Consider the following 20110-nt stretch of genomic DNA (forward strand, 5'->3'; position numbering starts at 1 on the left):
CACGAGTGTAGAGATTTGGTGCATGTAGCTACATTATGGTACAAGATACACGTGACATCATCAATTTTTCAAATAGCACTACATACATTAATCATGTTACATTGATTACACACATTAAGACGATTTCAAAAATATATCACAATGTCACCTTTCCAATCAATAACAATAACAAAATGCAAAAATAAATGCCATCAGAATGTGCCGTTTGTTGTGGTGCCTCATTCATCTTGTGCATTAACTTACACAAAACGAAAGATGACTGACGTCCGTACACGTCGTATGTTGTGTGCTTGCTGTCTTAATATGTAGACAAGCCACAACAACTGTCGACGTCACAATCCAAGTACAGTGGCCTGCACGTTCTCCGGACCTGACCTGTCGCCACTCGACTTCTTCCTATGTGGAATTGTAAGGGACAATGTGTACCAGAACATTCTGACAACACCGGACGACATACAGCAACGCATTCGACAGGCTTGTGTGTCCGTTCAGCCAGCAACATGTCGGGCAGTCATACGGTCTATCGAGGAACGCCTTCGAATGTGCGTTAATGTGAATGGTCACCATTTGGAACATCTTCTGTGACTCTCAAAGCATAACATTATCACATTCGAAGTACGTTTTTGTTTCGTTTTCTTGTTTTGATTAGGAAGGTGACATTGTGATACATTTTTGAACTCGTCTTAATGTGTGTAATCAACGTAACATGATTAAAGTATGTAGTGTTATTTGAAAAATTGATGACGTCACGTGTATCTTGTACCATAATGTAGTTACATGTACCAAATCAGCCACCGGCGTGGCTCAGTCGGTTAAGGCGCTTGCCTGCCAGTCTGAAGTTGCGTTCGGGCGCGGGTTCGATCCCCGCTTGGGCTGATTACCTGGTTGGGTTTTTTCCGAGGTTTTCCCCAACCGTAATGTGAATGCAAGGTAATCTATGGCGAATCCTCGGCCTCATCTCGCCAAATATCATCTCGCTATCACCAATCTCATCGACGCTAAATAACCTAGTAGTTGATACAGCGTCGTTAAATAACCAACTAAAATAAAAAAAAATGTACCAAATCTCCACACTCATGTTAGCCCCTCGTTCTAATGCAAAAAAACAAAATAAAAATTCCAATATCTATCCGAACAAACAAGTTAAAATAGGTGCACAAGATAAATGGGACACACTGTATAAATTCTGTTCATAACTTTTAAGAATTCGTCAGATTAAGTGTAGCAGTTGTTCCCGTTGAAGATGATACAGACTCTTTCCATATTGTGTTTCAGACGATCCCAAGGCAAATGATTGAATTTTGGAAGTACTTCATATCAGAGTTCTGGTACAATAGATTCCAGACTATTATATCTAAAAAAAAAAACACTCATAATTTTAAAAGTTGGTCCATAGCTAGCAAAACTGAGATCTCTGCACGGAGTAAGATGGCCTATTAGCTTGGACCTTACATAATCGAGTCACATAATTTCCACTCAGAACGCTGGCACACGTTTCTTTTTGCAATACCTGCAGGGCTCACACCTGCTCCTCACTCACCCTGGTACAGCCAGTCCGGAATGCCGTTGTAGATGGTTCCGGGCTGCCCGGACTCCGTGAGGCGGAAGTCCTGTCCTCCGTCGGGCGACATGCGCAGGTAGATGTCGTTGTCGGCCACCAGCACGAGCGCCGTGGTGTTGCCCAGCCAGCTGACGTGCTGGAGGCGGGTTTGCTGAACCTTCGGCGCGTCGTTGAGTCTTATGGGGATGTGATGGCTGCAACAGAAGGCACGTGACAGTCTGCAACTCTGCCTGATACATTGACACTACATCATCACTTCTTCTTGTATGAACTATGAAGGGGAAGAGTTGTGAAGCTGAAGAAGTAGTAGTAGTAGGGTTTAAGAAGGGCGCGTCAGCTACTATGGCTATTTGCGCCCTTATCTAAAATTCTTAATGTAACAAATACATAAATAATATAATAATCAGAGTGCTAAAAGAACTAAAAAGCGTTGTCACGATAAAACGAGGCACACAAATGCAGTATACATAAGGTGATTTCTACAGAATCATAAAAGTGAGCAATTCTACCACACTAGGTGGTATTCAAGACGAACAAATAAAACAATAAAACTAAGGCCGCCAGAGATAACTTGTGAATCTTATTTTAAAACCATAAAATTTTATAAAATATTCGGATGTATAAAGTCCGAAATGTCAACAATGTAAAATCAAATATAAAACAACAAATGTAACCTCCGGATGTAAAGGGTCCGGAGGATGAGTAAAACGGATCGATAAAAAACTAAATCACCTTATCCAAACCTGTATTTGATAAAAATCTCAGAACTGCATTTGCACAATTAAAATCATTTCCAAGAGCGTCACGTAATGTCGGCCGAATTCCATATTGCCTCCGTGCATGGTCATATTTCCTGCAACGCAATAAAAAGTGTTCCACCGTAAGTGGAACATGGCACATATCGCACTCCGGCTGAGGTTCGCCACGTAGGAGATGGCCGTGTGTCAGATGACAATGGCCAATCCTCAACCGGGTGAGTAAAACCTCCTCGTGTCGCGACGCTCTTGTAGACGAATCCCAAACTCTAACAGTATTCTTTATATTTCGTAATCTGTTTCCCTCTTGTGCAGACCATTCTCCTTCCCATTGCTACCAAATTTTATATTTCAAGTAGTTTCGAATGTCCTGCCACCTCTCGCGCCAATACCTACCAGAGAGCCATCCAGTGCGCCAGCGCTGGCTGCAGCATCCGCGGCCTCATTTCCTGCAATCCCTACATGGCCAGGAAAAGCTGAAGAAAGTCGTTCAGCATCCCTAATACCGAAATAGTTACTTGTGATAAAAGTAATAAAAATCATGATATACGATGTGGAAGCATGAAATAAGTCGCTGATATACGTTTGAGCCGAATTCGTATAGTCCTCCAAAATCATGTCATGCACAACATTTACGTTTGCTGGAGTGGTCACCATTTTATTAGCGACAACTTTTTGTGTAACATTTTCTGGTAGAAGTAAAACTTTTATTTATTCATTCATTCGTCCACACCTGTTTAGTAACGGTCAGCGCGTCTGGCCGCGAAACCAGATGGGCCGGGTTCGAATCCCGGTCGGGGCAAGTTTCCTGGGTGAGGTTTTTTCCGGGGTTTTCCCTCAACCCAATACGAGCAAATGCTGGGTAACTTTCGGTGCTGGACCCCGGACTCATTTCACCGGCATTATCACCGTCGTATCATTCAGACGCTAAATAACCTAGAACAGCGTCGTAAAATAACCTAATAAAAAATTCATTCATTCATTCATTCATTCATTCACTGACTCCATTCATTCATTCACTGACTCCATTCATTCATTCACTGACTCCATTCATTCATTCATTCATTCATTCATTCACTGACTCCATTCATTCATTCACTGACTCCATTCATTCATTCACTGACTCCATTCATTCATTCATTCATTGACTCCATTCATTCATTCACTGACTCCATTCATTCATTCATTCATTCACTGACTCCATTCATTCATTCACTGACTCCGTTCATTCATTCATTGACTCCATTCATTCATTCATTCACTGACTCCATTCATTCATTCACTGAGTCCATTCATTCATTCACTGACTCCATTCATTCATTCACTGACTCCGTTCATTCATTCATTCATTCATTCATTCACTGACTCCGTTCATTCATTCATTCATTCATTCACTGACTCCGTTCATTCATTCACTGACTCCATTCATTCATTCATTCACTGACTATTCATTCATTCATTCACTGACTCCGTTCATTCATTCATTCACTGACTCCATTCATTCATTCATTCATTCACTGACTCCGTTCATTCATTCATTCATTCACTGACTCCGTTCATTCATTCATTCACTGACTCCATTCATTCATTCACTGACTCCATTCATTCATTCATTCATTCACTGACTCCATTCATTCATTCACTGACTCCGTTCATTCATTGACTCCATTCATTCATTCATTCATTCACTGACTCCATTCATTCATTCATTCATTCACTGAGTCCATTCATTCATTCACTGACTCCGTTCATTCATTCATTCACTGACTCCGTTCATTCATTCATTCACTGACTCATTCACTCATTCATTTATTCATTCACTGACTCCGTTCATTCATTCATTCATTCATTCATTCATTCACTGACTCATTCACTCATTCATTCATTCATTCACTGACTCCATTCATTCATTCGTTCACTGACTCCATTCATTCATTCATTGACTCCATTCATTCATTCATTCATTCATTCACTGACTCCATTCATTCATTCATTCACTGACTCCATTCATTCATTCACTGACTCCATTCATTCATTCATTGACTCCATTCATTCATTCATTCACTGACTCCATTCATTCATTGACTCCATTCATTCATTCATTCATTCATTCACTGACTCCATTTATTCATTCATTCATTCATTCACTGACTTCATTCATTCATTGACTCCATTCATTCATTCATTCACTGACTCCATTCATTCATTCATTCATTCACTGATTCCATTCATTCACTGACTCCATTCATTCATTCATTCATTCATCTATTTGTTATAAAGAACAGAAAGGAATAAAAAGAAAATGGAAGTTGGGGAAAAGGAAGAAAGAAAGAAGATGTAAGAGCTTGATTCCTGGCGTGGGCAATGTCAGAAATGTACTACTTAAAATATAATTAAAATACAATAAAATAATTAATTAAAACATTGTCCTCTGATTGAGGTTCTGGCTGATGTGTACATCTATTATCAGGCAGTACATCTCACTTGACGATATTTGTCAGAGGGAGAGCAATTGTTTGTATGCATCTGAAGTCCGATTAGTGTAATATATTACTAGTCAGCGATGTATGCAGTGGAGGGGGAAAGGAACTGGCCACCCTACCCCATTATCTCCTGGCCTAGTTGCCTCATAAGTGGTGCCTTCTTGTGGGGTCCAGATCTGTTTCGGACAGTTGACTAAACAAGAACAATTAAAATATTTGCGTGAACACTTTTTTATGATGTAATGTTCGACAAATTTACAATTCTATCATTGAAAAAATTTGTTGGAAATTCTTTATTTATTTGTCTTTTTTTTCGAATTGATGTTAAATTTTGAATTTTCTTTTTGAGTTTAAGATATTGAAACATTATTTTTTTTATTTATACGTTGGAAAATTTGTTACTGGATAACTTGCCATTTCACTGAGACTAAATTATTGATTATTCTCAAATGACAATTATAGCCTATAATTTTAAATTCAAGTCATTTTTCTGAATGTGCAAAACTGTAATTTCATTTTGGATCAAGATTTTTGTACAGTGTTTGAGACTGTGTTCAGAAATTATGCAATTTTTATTTTTGTTTTAAGTTTCAATTCTTCTTTTAAACGAGTGTTTTAAAGCAAAATTTCTTGTTTATGAATTCTATTCTAAGTCTTTTTTTTTTAATTGGTTATTTTACGACTCTTTATCAATTGTTGTGTTCATCTAGAACCTGAATGAAATTAAGGTGATAATGCCGGCGAAAGTTACCCCTGCATTTGATCTTTATGGGTTAAGGAAAAACTTCAACCAGGTAACTTGTTCCAACCAGTATTCGAACCCGGTCCCCTTCGTTGCACGGTCAGGCAGGCTAACCGCTACTCCACATCGGTGGACTTCTAAGTCATAAATCGTGATATAAATTGGACAAATTTGCCATAAAGAAAGAAAGATGTTCATACAATTGCTTTAATTATTTTAGTGTATTAAATGTAATTAAACACAGGCATTTTTATTTATTTGATAATATGTGTGCTATTAAACTCTGTAGAAATTACGTACTATTGGGCTTTTTTACTCGCCTGAAGGATTTTAGCGGTCATCGTGTTTCTATCTTAGCCGAAATATCACAGATTCAATCCGTTTGAAAGCGATGGATTTTTAGACGACCATAAATTTTATAAATTCGGCTTTAAAGGGATGATGACGTAAATTTTTAGAACCAATGTAATAGACTTGCTGCTGCATGTAGAAGATCTCTCTGCGTGAATAAAGACGAATAAAAGCGGAATCCTACGTCCTACCCTGCAGTTACTCCGTCCCCAGCTCTTGGTAACAGATGTAGCCACGATATATTATACCATGCTTCTCCCTGTCCCTCGACTCGACTTGTGCTGACCATTTCGAGCTGTCGTTCTTACATCTAAGGGGACTTCTCATTCCTAGATTCTTCTTTATAGTTTCATTTTACGCTCTCATTATATTAATTGGACTGATAAACAAACATTGAGTCTGATTTTTTCTCAAATGTCTTTCACACTGTTTCCATGACAACGTAAATGTTAAAGTCAAACTTCTATGCTCGGCCTACAAGGCGACAAAAATTGTAACGTTTAGGCAGTATTATTTCGTCCGTAAACTCCGACATCATTCGTGGTGCATGGAAACAAAAGTGAATCTGACAGACTCAGGCATAAAGCTTCGCTTTTGCAATTAGTCCTATAATATAAGATTCAGGGCTCTTTTAAATGGCGGTTTTTGTAAATATAAAACTAACAGTAGAAATTACTAATAAGATATAAAGAGTGGAAATCATATAACTGTACCTATTTTAACAGCTTATCCCTTGGATATAGTACAACAAACAATTTATTACCATATTAATCTAGTCGAAAATCAGTACTTTTCTAAAAAAAAAAAAAAAAAAAAATCCCGTCAATGTTAACACTGTTTTACTCGATAAGTACTATCCACATGATTCTGATTTTTACTCTTATCGCTAGAAAATCTGATAACAAGCAATGATGTATTCCTTTTAAGTTTTACAATACACTGCACGATGTTCTTGCAAATTAAATGAAAATATTAACACGCATTGCTATTTCCTGCATTTAGGAAGTCTGGCAACCCTACTGCAGTGACTAAGGGACGGGATGCTGCTAGTGAGACCTGAGTTCTTGTGTGTTTTCGTAGGTGAGGCGGTGCCCTGTTGCCAAATTCATAGATTTACAGTCTAATTTTTTAATTCACCATGCACTTAACCCTTTCTGACCTGAATTTATGGGTGCAAAACATCATAGAGACAGCATGAAGAAACAAAAAAAATCCTCTTTCTAATATTAGCTGGCCAAAGAACTGGCGGATGCTGTACTCTATCGGTAAAGAACGAAACTACTTCCGAGGATACCAAATAGAACCATCAGGCAAATCATTTGAGTCAGAGATTACAAAAATGTTAGTGATTCAAAAAGGACTCATCCGAGCGGAAAGGGTTTTATTTATTTCAGTGTATTCCATTGTCTCCTTTAATCTACACAGATTATACCACTTACACACTGTATATGTAAAAATATGAAAATTAGTTTAAAACTTAAATCTAAACCGGACAATTTATGACGAGAAATGTTTAAATTTTGGCATGATAAAAATGTGTTGAGATATTCTAAACAAAAAAATTTAATGCAATTACCCTTAAATCCTTGACCACATTATGAAGTTTAAATCAGAAAACTAAGAACAGACGTGGCAAAATTTTCCTTTGTTAACCACACAATAGCACACTTGAACAGCTTACCTGCGGCAATCTTTCAGGGTGGTCCTCTCAAAATCATTTATGCGTCTAATAATATGGCCAGGAAATGAAGCTTCGTAAATTTGCAGCGAAAATGAGTATAATGTTATTTTATAAATTGTAATTTTATTGCTGTAATTATTGTAATGTTATTGTATATCATTATACATCACTGCCACCGGGTGTATACCCAATTGCAGTGCTAATAAATACAGAGTTATTTAAATAGAACTAACACATTTCTTTCTTTCTGTATTTCAAAACGAAAGACGGTAGCCACAATTTCTTATACCTCAAGCATCTTCTGATTCCTATAGAATTTGTTTAGTATTTTTCGTATTACATGAGCGATGCATATATCATGTATAAGAATAATTTCAAGGGAAAAATTGTTCCGGGGCCGGGTATCGATCCCGGGACCTCTGGTTGAACGTACCAGCGCTCTTCCAACTGAGCTACCCGGGAACTCCACCCGACACCGTCTCAACTTTTCCCTTTATATCCACATCTGCTTTACAGGGACCTTTACCTGAAAGATTAGATTTGAATAATATATACGTCACTGTGTACGTTAACAGAAAACCACAATTCCAAGTCACACAGAGATTATGTGCACTCGATGTGGGTCTCTTGCGTTTCGTCAGCCCACGCGAGTTGTGTGGATATAAAGGGAAAAGTTGAGACGGTGTCGGGTGGAGTTCCCGGATAGCTCAGTTGGCAGAGCGCTGGTACGTTCAACCAGAGGTCCCGGGATCGATACCCGGCCCCGGAACAATTTTTCCCTTGAAATTATTCAAATCTGCTTTACAGGAAGCTTTACCTGAAAGACTAGATTTGCATCATGTATAAGGTTATTCAAAAATAAGTTCCCATTTTGAAATGGTAATAAGTAGACTTCGTGGAATTGCCACGAGAATCGTAAGGTTTACTGTGCACGCGGTATAGACTGTATGAGAAGGGGGTGTGTCTCTGATGTAAACACTGAGCAATATACTGCGGTTACAATAAAATCTGTATCCTGCATTCAAGAAATGTAATGAATGATCATTGAAGTAGGAAATGTCTAAACATGTAAATACACAATTATTTTATAATGATATATATTAACTCTTAAAATTTAATGTAAGATACTCACATAATATTTGAATATGTACATTACAGTGAAGAATTACGTACATTTTGAGCGACTGCAAAGTAACCTCCTCCGATGGTCACTTAAACAGTTTTTAGATTGAGAAAATGTACGTTCAACATCACACAATGTAATACGTGCATATTTGAAGAACGGAAAGTCACTACATTTCAGTACACCAACTTCAGACGTCTTGTCGTTACCTGATAGTACATCATTTATAATACGAAGTTGTGAATAGGCAGAATTTTTAGCAATAATGTTTCTCAACTTACATTTCACTTTTTCTGAAATTAGTGAATTGTTATTTTGGATAATGGTTTGTGATACTTTTAATCCACTATATTAAGGGCTTCTGAGAGTTGTAGTTTAGACGATTCTAACAGGGTGATGCTTTTGGACACGATTTTAAAATTAGAATCAATGACAGAATATCTTTCAATAGCTGTTCAGAAAGCAATGATTTTACAGCTGCAACAGCTGAACTGTCTGTGCTATCCAATGCATGAATTACCTCCATTATTTTGCCGTAATGTTCTGCATAATAATGAACAGCATCAAACCACGTTCCCCAACGGGTAAAGACTGGCTGCAGGGGTAAGGTTATTCCAGGAGCAATTGTTTGGAACAGCAACACACTCATTGTAGTATGTTTGATTGAATTCTTGTCTGCACTGAATAAATGTTAAGCTTTGACTATTCCAACCACAGTAATGCAAAAGCAAGTGCTTACATAGGTATACATTAGCTGTAGCTGCTCTATCTATTTGGACCGGTCACAACTCTTAACATGAACTGCTTATACTACGAGACCGGGCGGTCGCTCACCTTCTCTATACTACCGTACATCGGCAACCTGATTGCATGCTGCGTGTGGCAATTCATCGAAGTCTAGTAATAAGTTTGTCAAATTTTTAGATTCCACAAAAATAAAAATACCAATTTGTTCGTAAAGAAATGGGATTTTATTAAAACACGAAAAAATTAAATATGACCACCACAGTGTTGTTCAATAAGAAGTAGTCTTTATTCTATGCTATAATCGGCATTAGTAAGCACATTCCTAGGGATGTTTTCAATGACATCCGATATTGACTGTTTCAATTCCTCACGTGTAGTAGGTCTACTAAGAAATACCTTTTCTTTTAGATAACCCCATAACGAGTAGTCAGCTGGATTTATATCTGGTGACCTAGAAGGCCAACTGTTCGGAAAATACCTACTAATTACACGATCACCAAGTGTGTTGCGCAATAGTTTTTTTACATTATTGTGTATGTAAGGTGGAGCGCCGTCTTGCAGGAAAAGAATGTTGTCGATTTCATGATTCTGTAACGCTGGTATTGCAAAGTCTTGCAAAATTTGAAAATATCGCTGCCTGGTTACCGTCACTGCTTTTGTTTGTCCATTTTCAATTTCTCCATAGAAATATGGTCCTATTGTGAATGTGACGTAAAACCACACCAGATAGTAACCATGATATCATGTAATCCTTGCTGTATAATTGTGGTCGGATTATCTTCTGCCAATAACCTGCAATTATGAGTGTTAACACCTCCGTTCAATACGAAATGTGCCTCATCTGTCCATTTCTCAATCCATGTAACGTTCGATATCTTCTCAAAGCATATGCATATTGTCTATTACATTCATTATGGAATTGAAGGTTGCCAATTCGAGCTCGTAAAGGTAAAATCATAGCAAAAAATTTTAAAACTAATCTCCTACTACTGCCATCTGTATTCTGAACAAAGATATTATTATTTTTATGCTCCACCATGCCGAAATGTAGTAATTATACACCTGGTAGCAGACCTTTAATGTATGTCATTAAAGTACACCTACTCATTAAAGATCAGGTCTTTCAGCCAATGACGACTCAGGTTACAACTGTTCAGCCAATGACAGGTCAGCTTTCTACCGTTATAAAACCGCAAGTATCGATTATTCTCGGATATGCAATCGAAAGGGAATTAGCGAAAAGTCACGGAGGCTGGAAATCCAATACTGTCGCAGAAGGTTATGTTCTGTTACTATAATAATTATTAGCGTTAATTGTAAATAATATTCAAATAAATTCAATTTGTCATCTCGTTTTTCAATGTCTAATTTAATTTTAATGTTATCTCTGTAGGTTCTTATGGCCTAGCAAGGTCAATGTGAACATCTGTTCCTCGGAAAAAATCAATACTTTCGCGTCTGCGCACATCTCACAATATACGGGACATTGGCCAAGGTCAGATACAAAGAAAATTAATAATATCAAGTTAGAAATATGGTCGAGCATAAAAAGTCGTATGAAACTCGCCTATAATGGTAATTAAGAAGCTCGTATGCAAATTATGAAACTCGCTTGCGCTCGTTTCATAAATGTCCATACTCGCTTCTTAATTACCTTCATTATAGGCTCGTTGCATAATGTACTATTATATAAGACGTGACACAGTTACCATAGCAATGAAACACGCATCGATAAAAAAAAACCAAACCTTATAAATAGTAATAGCAAATACCTTACTATAACAATACCGGTCAGCTAGCAGTTCTGCGCGCGAACGACGTTGGTGCTGCTACCTAGGCGGCCGGTGTGGAGATACTCGCGAAACAAGCTGTAATCAACTCTGGGCTAGTTAATAGTTTTATTAATTAGTGCTGTGTTAAAATGTCAGGGTGTATATGTGCTGTTTATAATTGCTACAATTACAGCATTACAAATTGCTCCAAATCGTACTTTCGATTTCCGACAGTTCATAAAACGTGAGTCAACAAAATTCTTTATTAGGCCTAATGCCTTTGTCTCTGTGTTTATAGAACAATAAAATTAGCTTTTTTTATTTAGGCCTAATAAATGAATAGAAGTTAAAATATACTGTATTGGAAATTTTAAGGTTCTAGCAAATTAAGTTTTATTGTTGTCTACATGCCTTTAGCCTACTAATCATTACAAGCATCAGATTACTATCAATTTTATCTTTGCAGTTGTCAGCAATGGGTATATAAAGCATTATTGTAAATTCATTCTTAATGTCAGAATTGATTTTGTCTCACTAAAGCAAAGAAAAGATACGCAACAATTAATTACGGAAAATAATATGAAGCATGTAATACATTTCTCATAATATGCAGCTTTCATATAAAACATAATGTTACATTAAATACGGTACTATTCAATTAATATTTGTATTTGTGGACGTAATTCCACTCCGCTCCGCTAGATGTCAGGTCCGCGATATTTCGCACTCACGTCAATGCTGCTAGTACTGGGTGTTCAGTTCAAAGTGTGTCATGGCTCGCTGTATGCCGTCATATGACTAGTCGATGAGCCTAGAGAATTCAATCTTCTTACACTTCCGCAGAGGTGTATTACCTATGCGTTAGAGAAGTTGCATAGGAAGTACGGCGTTCATTCTGAAGAGTACTTACTGATAGCCTATGTACGGTAACGCCGGTAGTGCCAGAAATGTGAACTGTTTGGAAATATGTACTGAGGTGGGTTTTTTTCTTATTGTCGGGATATGGGGAGAGGGTTAAGACGATTTCTTACGTATTTGTTGACATTAACTTCGACGGTCAACATGAACACGGAGCATTTGATTTGTATTGTGGAATGTTGCCGTACGCAACCGATGATAACAAATACCCTGCGTACGACTTGGCCGCGCAAAACACAGTTCGAAAGAGGTTATGGTAGCACACAGACCGTACAGACCGCCATCTGTTGCTACGACGTTCAAGTTATACCGTACACGTTCTCAAGTTCAGATTGAACGCATTGATTAATAGACAACTTCTCTGACATAAAAGCTGAAACTCGCTTCAGATCGTTGATTCATAAGTGACGTCATGACACACTTTGAAATGAACACCCAGTATACAGGTGTCCGGTATTATTATAGTAAGGTATTTGGTAATAGTACCTACGTGAAACCAAACTGCTGATATGTACAGAAGATACAGCTGTTTCAAAATGGAAACTTACTTTTGAATAGCCCTATACGAGTATATGTGAAAAAATGTAGAAAACTAAAACGAAAATAGTTCTGAGTACTAATGGGTTAATTTGTTACTATCCGCCGCCACGGTGGTTAGTGGCTGGAACGCTGAACTTATAATTCTGTGGACCCAGGCTCGATCCCCGGTGTATCCCCGATTTATAATTTGTGTTGGGCAAGCACAGGGGTTTTTTCCAGGAGCTCCGGTTCCCCTATGGCTTCTCATCTCATCACGGGTGTAGCATACACCAGCCTCCTATGGCGCACCCTGGGCAACGACCCTGTCGGTAAATTGATCTACACAACTGGCTTCATATGGATGAAAGTCGTGCAGTTAAATACCACCATTAGTTAAAAAAGATTTCAATAATGAAACTTTTCAGATTGATTTTCTTCTTATATGTTTTAATTTTTAAATACATAATAATATATTCAAGTAGGTTATCAAACAATAGTCCACCGCTGTGGAGTAACGGTTAGCATACCTGACCGTAAAACGAGCGGGCCCGGATTCAAATTCTACTTGGGACAAGTTACATGGTTCAGGGTTTTTTTCCGGGGTTTTCCCTCAACCAATTAAGATAAAATACTGGATAACTCTTGGCGCTGGACTCTGGACTCATTTCGCTGGCATTATCACCATGTTATTCAGACACTAGATAATCATAGCAATTGATAAAGCATCGTAAAGTGAACCACTAAAAAATCAAAAAAATCTATATATATATAATTTGAACTGGTAATGGAAATTACGGGAAAACGGCTGAACGGATTTTAATGAGTGACCCCTCATTTTCATGCCTGGCATCCAAAGTTTTTCGGAAAAGTAGTAGTTTTCAGTGAAATGTCAATTTTCCTACATAATTTTCCTATTTCCCAAAAATCCATCTGTTGTCAGTTTTGAGAACTAATTTTATTCAATCACGGCCGACTTGATTGAATTTCAGAACAAAACACACACTACAATAAACAATAGGCTATTACACGAAGGCCATGACCTGCAGGATTGCAGACATATTTAGAGCTCAATTCAATTTGTTATTAAAAATGATTCTGCAGTGTATAATTTTCTGAGTACAGCTGTGTATTGGATATTCAAATCTACGAAACTTGAGGTGGTTTGATGACAATATTAGCATTATAAATTAAATATTATTATAGTTAATATCATGATGCGTCTATTCTTCATTAATTGTACATAATATTGATGCTATATTGATGACATGAAAGTGAAACGTTTTGAGGTTATGTAAGTAAATGTAGAGAATATCTTAATTTACATCTTCATTTCTATAATTTACTGAGTGACTGCTATATATAACTACAAAACTTAAGTAAGATAATAATATTGTTATTAAAAATCAAATATTTTTATACTTATTAAACCAGTCGGGTTGGGTCTTTTTCATATACTTAATGGCGGTGTATCTCAGGATAGGGACCAATGGCGGACTTATGTGAGGGCGGCAATGAACCTCCGGGTTCCTTAAAAGCCAGTAAGTAAGTAAGTAATGGCGGTGTAGTGTAGATATTGATATGTGTCATTGCCTTCAGTATTGGCTCGAGAGAGCGCAAAAATTAGTTTCTAAGGAAAGATAAAAAGGTATTACTTACTGATAAAATAAGAGGCCTTGAAAATTTTGTAGTCTCCAGATCATTTCAGCAAGATCTTTTAGTAGGATAAAATGATTTTACGCTCTATATTTGAAGTTCTACATGCAGCAGCTATACGAAAATGCTATTGTTAGAAAGCTTAGCAAACTTGACATTTTTTTAACTTTTGCCTACAATCCACAATGACCTGAAATAGCTACTGCTATCGTCCTGACATTGATACTTGCGTTTTCGCGTTGAAACTCAAAAACTGAAGTTGGATAGGTTCAAGAAAAAGTATTTGGCCTAAAAAAATCCATTCAGAGGGAGTATGTTTCATTATTATGGAAGCAAATAACTATCAAAAAGACAAGTATTCTTCATTGAAAATAAATCTGAAAAATTTTTATTTGAACATCTAACGAACTTAGTTTGCAGCAGCATTTGCTACACAAGCCACTAGTATCTTAGAATTTTAAAATGGGTTTATGTAAAACTAGGCTATACAAACTGGATAAGAACGATTTTTGAACATGACGTCTTACATGTTTTTAAAAATTCAGGAAATTAAATCATAAACAGAAATATCAAGAATAATGTGATGAAGACTCTGAATTGCAGTGAAACGCTCAAATATTTATGAAAAACTGTCAATTTTGTTGTAGGCTAATATTTCTTATTTAGTTTGGGTTTGAAGCTTGTTTGTCCTGGTGTAGTGAACTGATGTAAATAGATATGTTCACGAAGCAATACCAGAGCGCCATCCGTTAAATGGGGCTTAGAAGGCAAACCAGCAAATCCTGCCTCCATCTCGTGGTGGTAAACCCCTGTCAGTTCTATCTGCGGCTTTAACCAATGGAGTTGGCTGCAAAGCAGAGCGAGGGGGCCTATGTTCGACGCCTCAAAACGGGATAGTTAGTTGTTGAAAGGGAAACCTTCACAGTGAGTACAATCTAGTATTCGTTCACTGATGTTTTAGGCATTGGGGAAGGATAGTATCTGTATACGTTGCAGCCAGTGTAGCGTACTGGTACGCGATAGTTACAAGAAACCAAGCGCTGTTGCAACACTATTTGAAGAAGTATTTTTTTCTTCGTACAGTATATGAGTTGAAACTAACAAGTATGGCTAAACATTCTGATGGGGGCAGACAGAGAAGTTCATTTTTTTCCTTTCACCATATTAATAATGTTAAAAGAAGTGCTTATATAAATTTTGACCACTCGACCACAATTACGAGAGCCGTAAGTTCGCCAGAGGCCGTTAACAGAAAGAAAACACAATTTCATTGGAAAAATTGATTGGAACAGACACATCAATTGTTGAGCTTTTTTCAACATATTTCCCACCGGAATTGAGACTTTTGTTATATCATGGGATCGACAGACAAGTGCAGAAGTCTGTCAAACGCTGGTTCCGATCCCAGGCGGCTGACTTCCACGACACACGGATACAAAAATTTATCCAATGATACGAAAAATGTCTCAACTCCAGTGGGGGGTATGTTGACAAATAACGCAACAATTTCTGTATCTGTTCTAATAAATCTTTCCATGCAATTGTGCTTTTTCTGTAAACGGCCCCAGGGAAAATCACTTTCTGGACGGCCTCGTAATTGCGGTCGAGTGGCCAAAATTTGTATAAGCACTTCTTTTGACATTATTAACATAGTGGAAGAAAAAAAAAGTTATCTTCCCTCATCATAATGTTTGCTTGTAAGTTTTGTACTAAGATTTGTTGAAGTGTAAACTACAGAGGTGTGAAAATTATTAGAATAATCTTAATTTTAAAGGTTTTTTTAATAGTTCCTTCAAAATATTCATTGAATTGATTAATATTGGTATATAATATTACTATACTGATGTAGGATATATTTACTACTAACAATGCCGGAAAGCATTGTTGTACATTGGTATTTTTCTTATTTTACAATTGTTATGGGAATTCAGAAATTATTATATTATGTTGGCGGAATTGGAAACATCAAAAATTAATTAAGAAATGCTTTAAACAAATTGTTCTTTGCGTTTACATTGTTGTGAAGGTTCAAATGAACGTATACATCTGTTTTGTGCATATAATTTTTTATGTTTCCAATTCCGCCAACATAATATAATAATTTCTTAATTCCCATAACAATTGTAAAATAAGAAAAATACCAATGTACAACAACGCTTTCCGTCATTGTTAGTAATAAATATATCCTACATCAGTATAGTAATATATACCAATATTCATCAATTCAATTAATATTTGTGAAGGAACTATTAAAAAACCTTTAAAATTAAGATTATTCTAATAATTTTCACACCTCTGTATTTGTTATCATGTGACGTCCTTGGAAGTCTGTCTCGAAATATTGATAGTGAACATGAACGTTAACATTGTGTCTATAATGTCTCTGCAGTCTCTTAAAGGACATACGAGAGAAGCTACATGCTCATGGGAAGAAATATGTAATATTCATCGATTGTACTAAAGCTTTTCAAATTTCAAATTTTCAAATTTCAAATTTCAAATTTATTTACAATTTACATTTGAATTGAATACATATGAATAGATACCCGAAATGAGCATAATGCTCGTGCTCGGGTACAGTCCAGTAGTCTACATAAATTTTACAGGGTTCAAATAATAATGCTGATGATATAAATAATAGTAACAACAACAACAACAATAATAATAATAATAATAATAATAATAATAATAATAATAATATAATAATCGTGATAGGAATGATACAAAGATTGTAATACAAAATAATTCATTAATAATAATAACAACAATAATAATAATAATAATAATAATAATAATAATAATAATAATAATAATAATAATAATAATGTGTCAATAGAAGGAAATTAATTGGAAAACTGGAAAGCCTTATTGGATACTCTGACATGACGAGGTTAATAGCTAATATTCTAACACACAACCAAATACAGGTCTCTGACGGACTTTCTCAATCGGACTGGATTGCCCAAACAATTGGAGTGTTACAAGGGGACCCTTTGAGCTCGATACTTTTTAATATCCTGAAACATGATGTTTCCACCAAAATCAAGGAGGACGTAGAGAACCTAAATGTGTACATATATGCAGATGATATGGCCCTAGCCTCCAATAACGTAAAAGATCTGCAGAAAGGAATGGAGCTCATTACCCAATGGGCAGATGAAAACGAACTAGTAGTAAATGCATTGAAGACCGAACTAGGAGAGGAGGGCGACTGGGTAAAGAGGACTACATCGTCTGCGGAGGACGTAAAAAGCGACAATTTAAGTACCTAGGGATTACAATGCAAGTGACCGGGTAGACCTTTTCAGTTCATCTAAAGAAAAGACTTACGGCCGCAATCAGAAGCATAAGTGACATTAGACATCTACAAAGAATGTCAATAAATACAGCTATGGAACTCTTTCGGGTTAAAGTACTACCCCCACTCACATATAGGTTAGAGCTGAGGATATAGCAATGTTATTAGATACGATTAAAAAATGTGGGGATATGATCAAAAATTGCTAGTAAAGGGTAATTGTAATTGTAAATGATAGAGAAGTATAGGGGAGCGAGAAAGTGTATAAGCTGATGTGTAGAGAGAAATATAAGATTTATAGGAAGTGAGAGCATTGTGAAAGGTTTAGGTGTAAGTGGAATAGAGAGAAAGTTGAAAGTGAGCGCAAATATGAATGAGTGAAAAGTGAAAAAGGGTTAAAAGAAATGAACAAGTGACAGCATAAAATTAGTACTGACATTTGAACGTTGGAACAGTAAATGAATATAAGAGACAGATAGGAGAAAAGGTCAAAGAACAAGTAAGGCAAATAATTCAATATGATAATTTGTAGAGAATAAGTGAAATTGAAATCTTAGTGAATAGTAGTTAGAGGAAAAAGGGGGTTTGAAAGGCATATATAAATTTAGATATATTACGATTAATGATCAAATAGAGAATAGCAAACGAAATGTAGGAGAAATACTGAAAGGGAGATTGAACAAGTAATAATAAAAAAAGTACATAGTTTAATTGGTAGAAGTTGTGTAGACATGTACTGCAAATATGTGTTACTGTAAGTGTTAATGGTGGCACCGGATACAGAAATGTGAGGTACACCATTACATGTAAAGAAGTGCTGTGACCAAATATATCAAATATCAAATATAGGTTAGAAATCATATGGGAATATCTATTACGCAGACAGCTACAAGAGCTCGAAAGTCTGAAACCAAGGTACCTGAAAAGGGTGCTAGGAGTTTCAAAATTCTCTCTATCCTGACATGCATATGTCTTAGCCAGGGAAACTTTTTTTGGTTGAAGACCTGAGACTGCGAATGCTACTGCCATCTACACCAGCCTGTGAGGAACTGCCACGAGAGCTCCGAATGAAGAGGGCCTCCGTAAGTGAAAGCTTCTACAATACTGACGCCATGGCAAATAAGGAATGGATGCGAGCAGAATATGAACTGAGGCACGTAGTGATCCGTGGTTTCCACCATCGCATCTGCACCAGGAAGTCTTTCCACCAGGCCTGTCACGAATGCATATGTGTTCTGTGTGGTGAACAGTGTGACACTTACCATGCCTTGTATTGTAACAAGAGATCAGTATCGCTGATTGAATTTTGTACAAACTAGAGTCAGTGTAGTGTACAGTGTGACTGTGTACATCTCAACAACCTTTTAGACTAGAGTCATACGGACTTTTGCCCATTGGGCGCTTTATATTTTATTATTATTATTATTATTATTATTATTATAATGTCTCTGCATACCTCCATTTAAAAATTCGCCCATCTGTAACTTCCCAAACGTTACATTCCGAACATAAGTATATCAGGTTAAATCGGTGCACATTAACCCAAACTACAGTACATTATCCTGAGACATCCTGTATATCTTTTCTCTCAACCTCTGATTGAGGTTCTGGCTGATATGTACATCTGTTATCAACCAGTACATCTCACTTGACGATATGTGTCAGAGGAAGAACAATAATTGTTGCATAGGTACATCTCAAGTCTGATTAGTCAACTGTGTTACTAGTCAGCGAGGTATGCAATGGAGGAGGAAATGACTTGACTTAGTTGCTTCATGAATGATGCCTTATTGGTGTCTATCATGACGTTTCAACCGTTCTTCAAACTACTGTCTCACAGGGGCGTATTTTGCGGGCTACCGGAGCTACCGGCGGTAGCCCAAGGAAATTACAAAAGAAAAAGTTTATAATATAACATAATGTAATAATTTTGTATTATTAGTTTTACCATAATAATTAAAATTAAAGTAATTGTTAGATATATTTTGTGTAATAATAGGGTCAGCGGTAGCCCAAACCCTTTAACCAGTATACGCCACTGCTGTCTCAACGTACAGCCTTATAAAAAGGTTTTGTCGCATAAATACTGTAAGTTTTATACTAAACAACAATGTAATTTTATTATCTCAACAATAGGATTTGCTCTCCACACAGTAACACAGTATTCGTTAGTGCACTCCACAGACGACAATGACTATTTACTTGGACTATTACGAACAACGATGCAACCAATATTCACAAAGCACTATTTACAACACAGAACTGTCAGTTCTCAGTTCACAGCTCGTTTGTCTTGGCTAGTTCTTCTAGCTCAGTCACTCGCGTTCACAGAATCTCGAACCCCAGACCTTCAGAGACGATCCGCTGAACTTCGAACTCAGGTCCCCCAACTGCGGTCCACTGCACAGTTACGGACACAACTCAGGCTCCACAGTTACGGACACAACTCAAGTCGCGCTCTGGTCTCGAAGCTGGCTTCACTGCTACACAAGACTAACTCGCTTACT

The 20110-nt window shown here is 36.9% G+C and overlaps 1 protein-coding gene across 2 annotated transcripts in view; it reads right to left on the reverse strand.

Moving 5' to 3' along the window:
- Positions 1-20110, reverse strand: part of LOC138711154 (inactive dipeptidyl peptidase 10) — a 491022-nt gene that overhangs the window by 133023 nt on the left and 337889 nt on the right. For both annotated transcript variants that reach the window (XM_069842506.1, XM_069842507.1), the window contains exon 6: positions 1541-1755. In XM_069842506.1, the coding sequence (XP_069698607.1) occupies positions 1541-1755 (215 nt within the window). The remainder of the gene's footprint in view (positions 1-1540; positions 1756-20110) is intronic.

This window comes from Periplaneta americana, chromosome 12, assembly GCF_040183065.1.
Source record: "Periplaneta americana isolate PAMFEO1 chromosome 12, P.americana_PAMFEO1_priV1, whole genome shotgun sequence".
In the NCBI taxonomy this organism is placed as follows: domain Eukaryota; kingdom Metazoa; phylum Arthropoda; class Insecta; order Blattodea; family Blattidae; genus Periplaneta; species Periplaneta americana.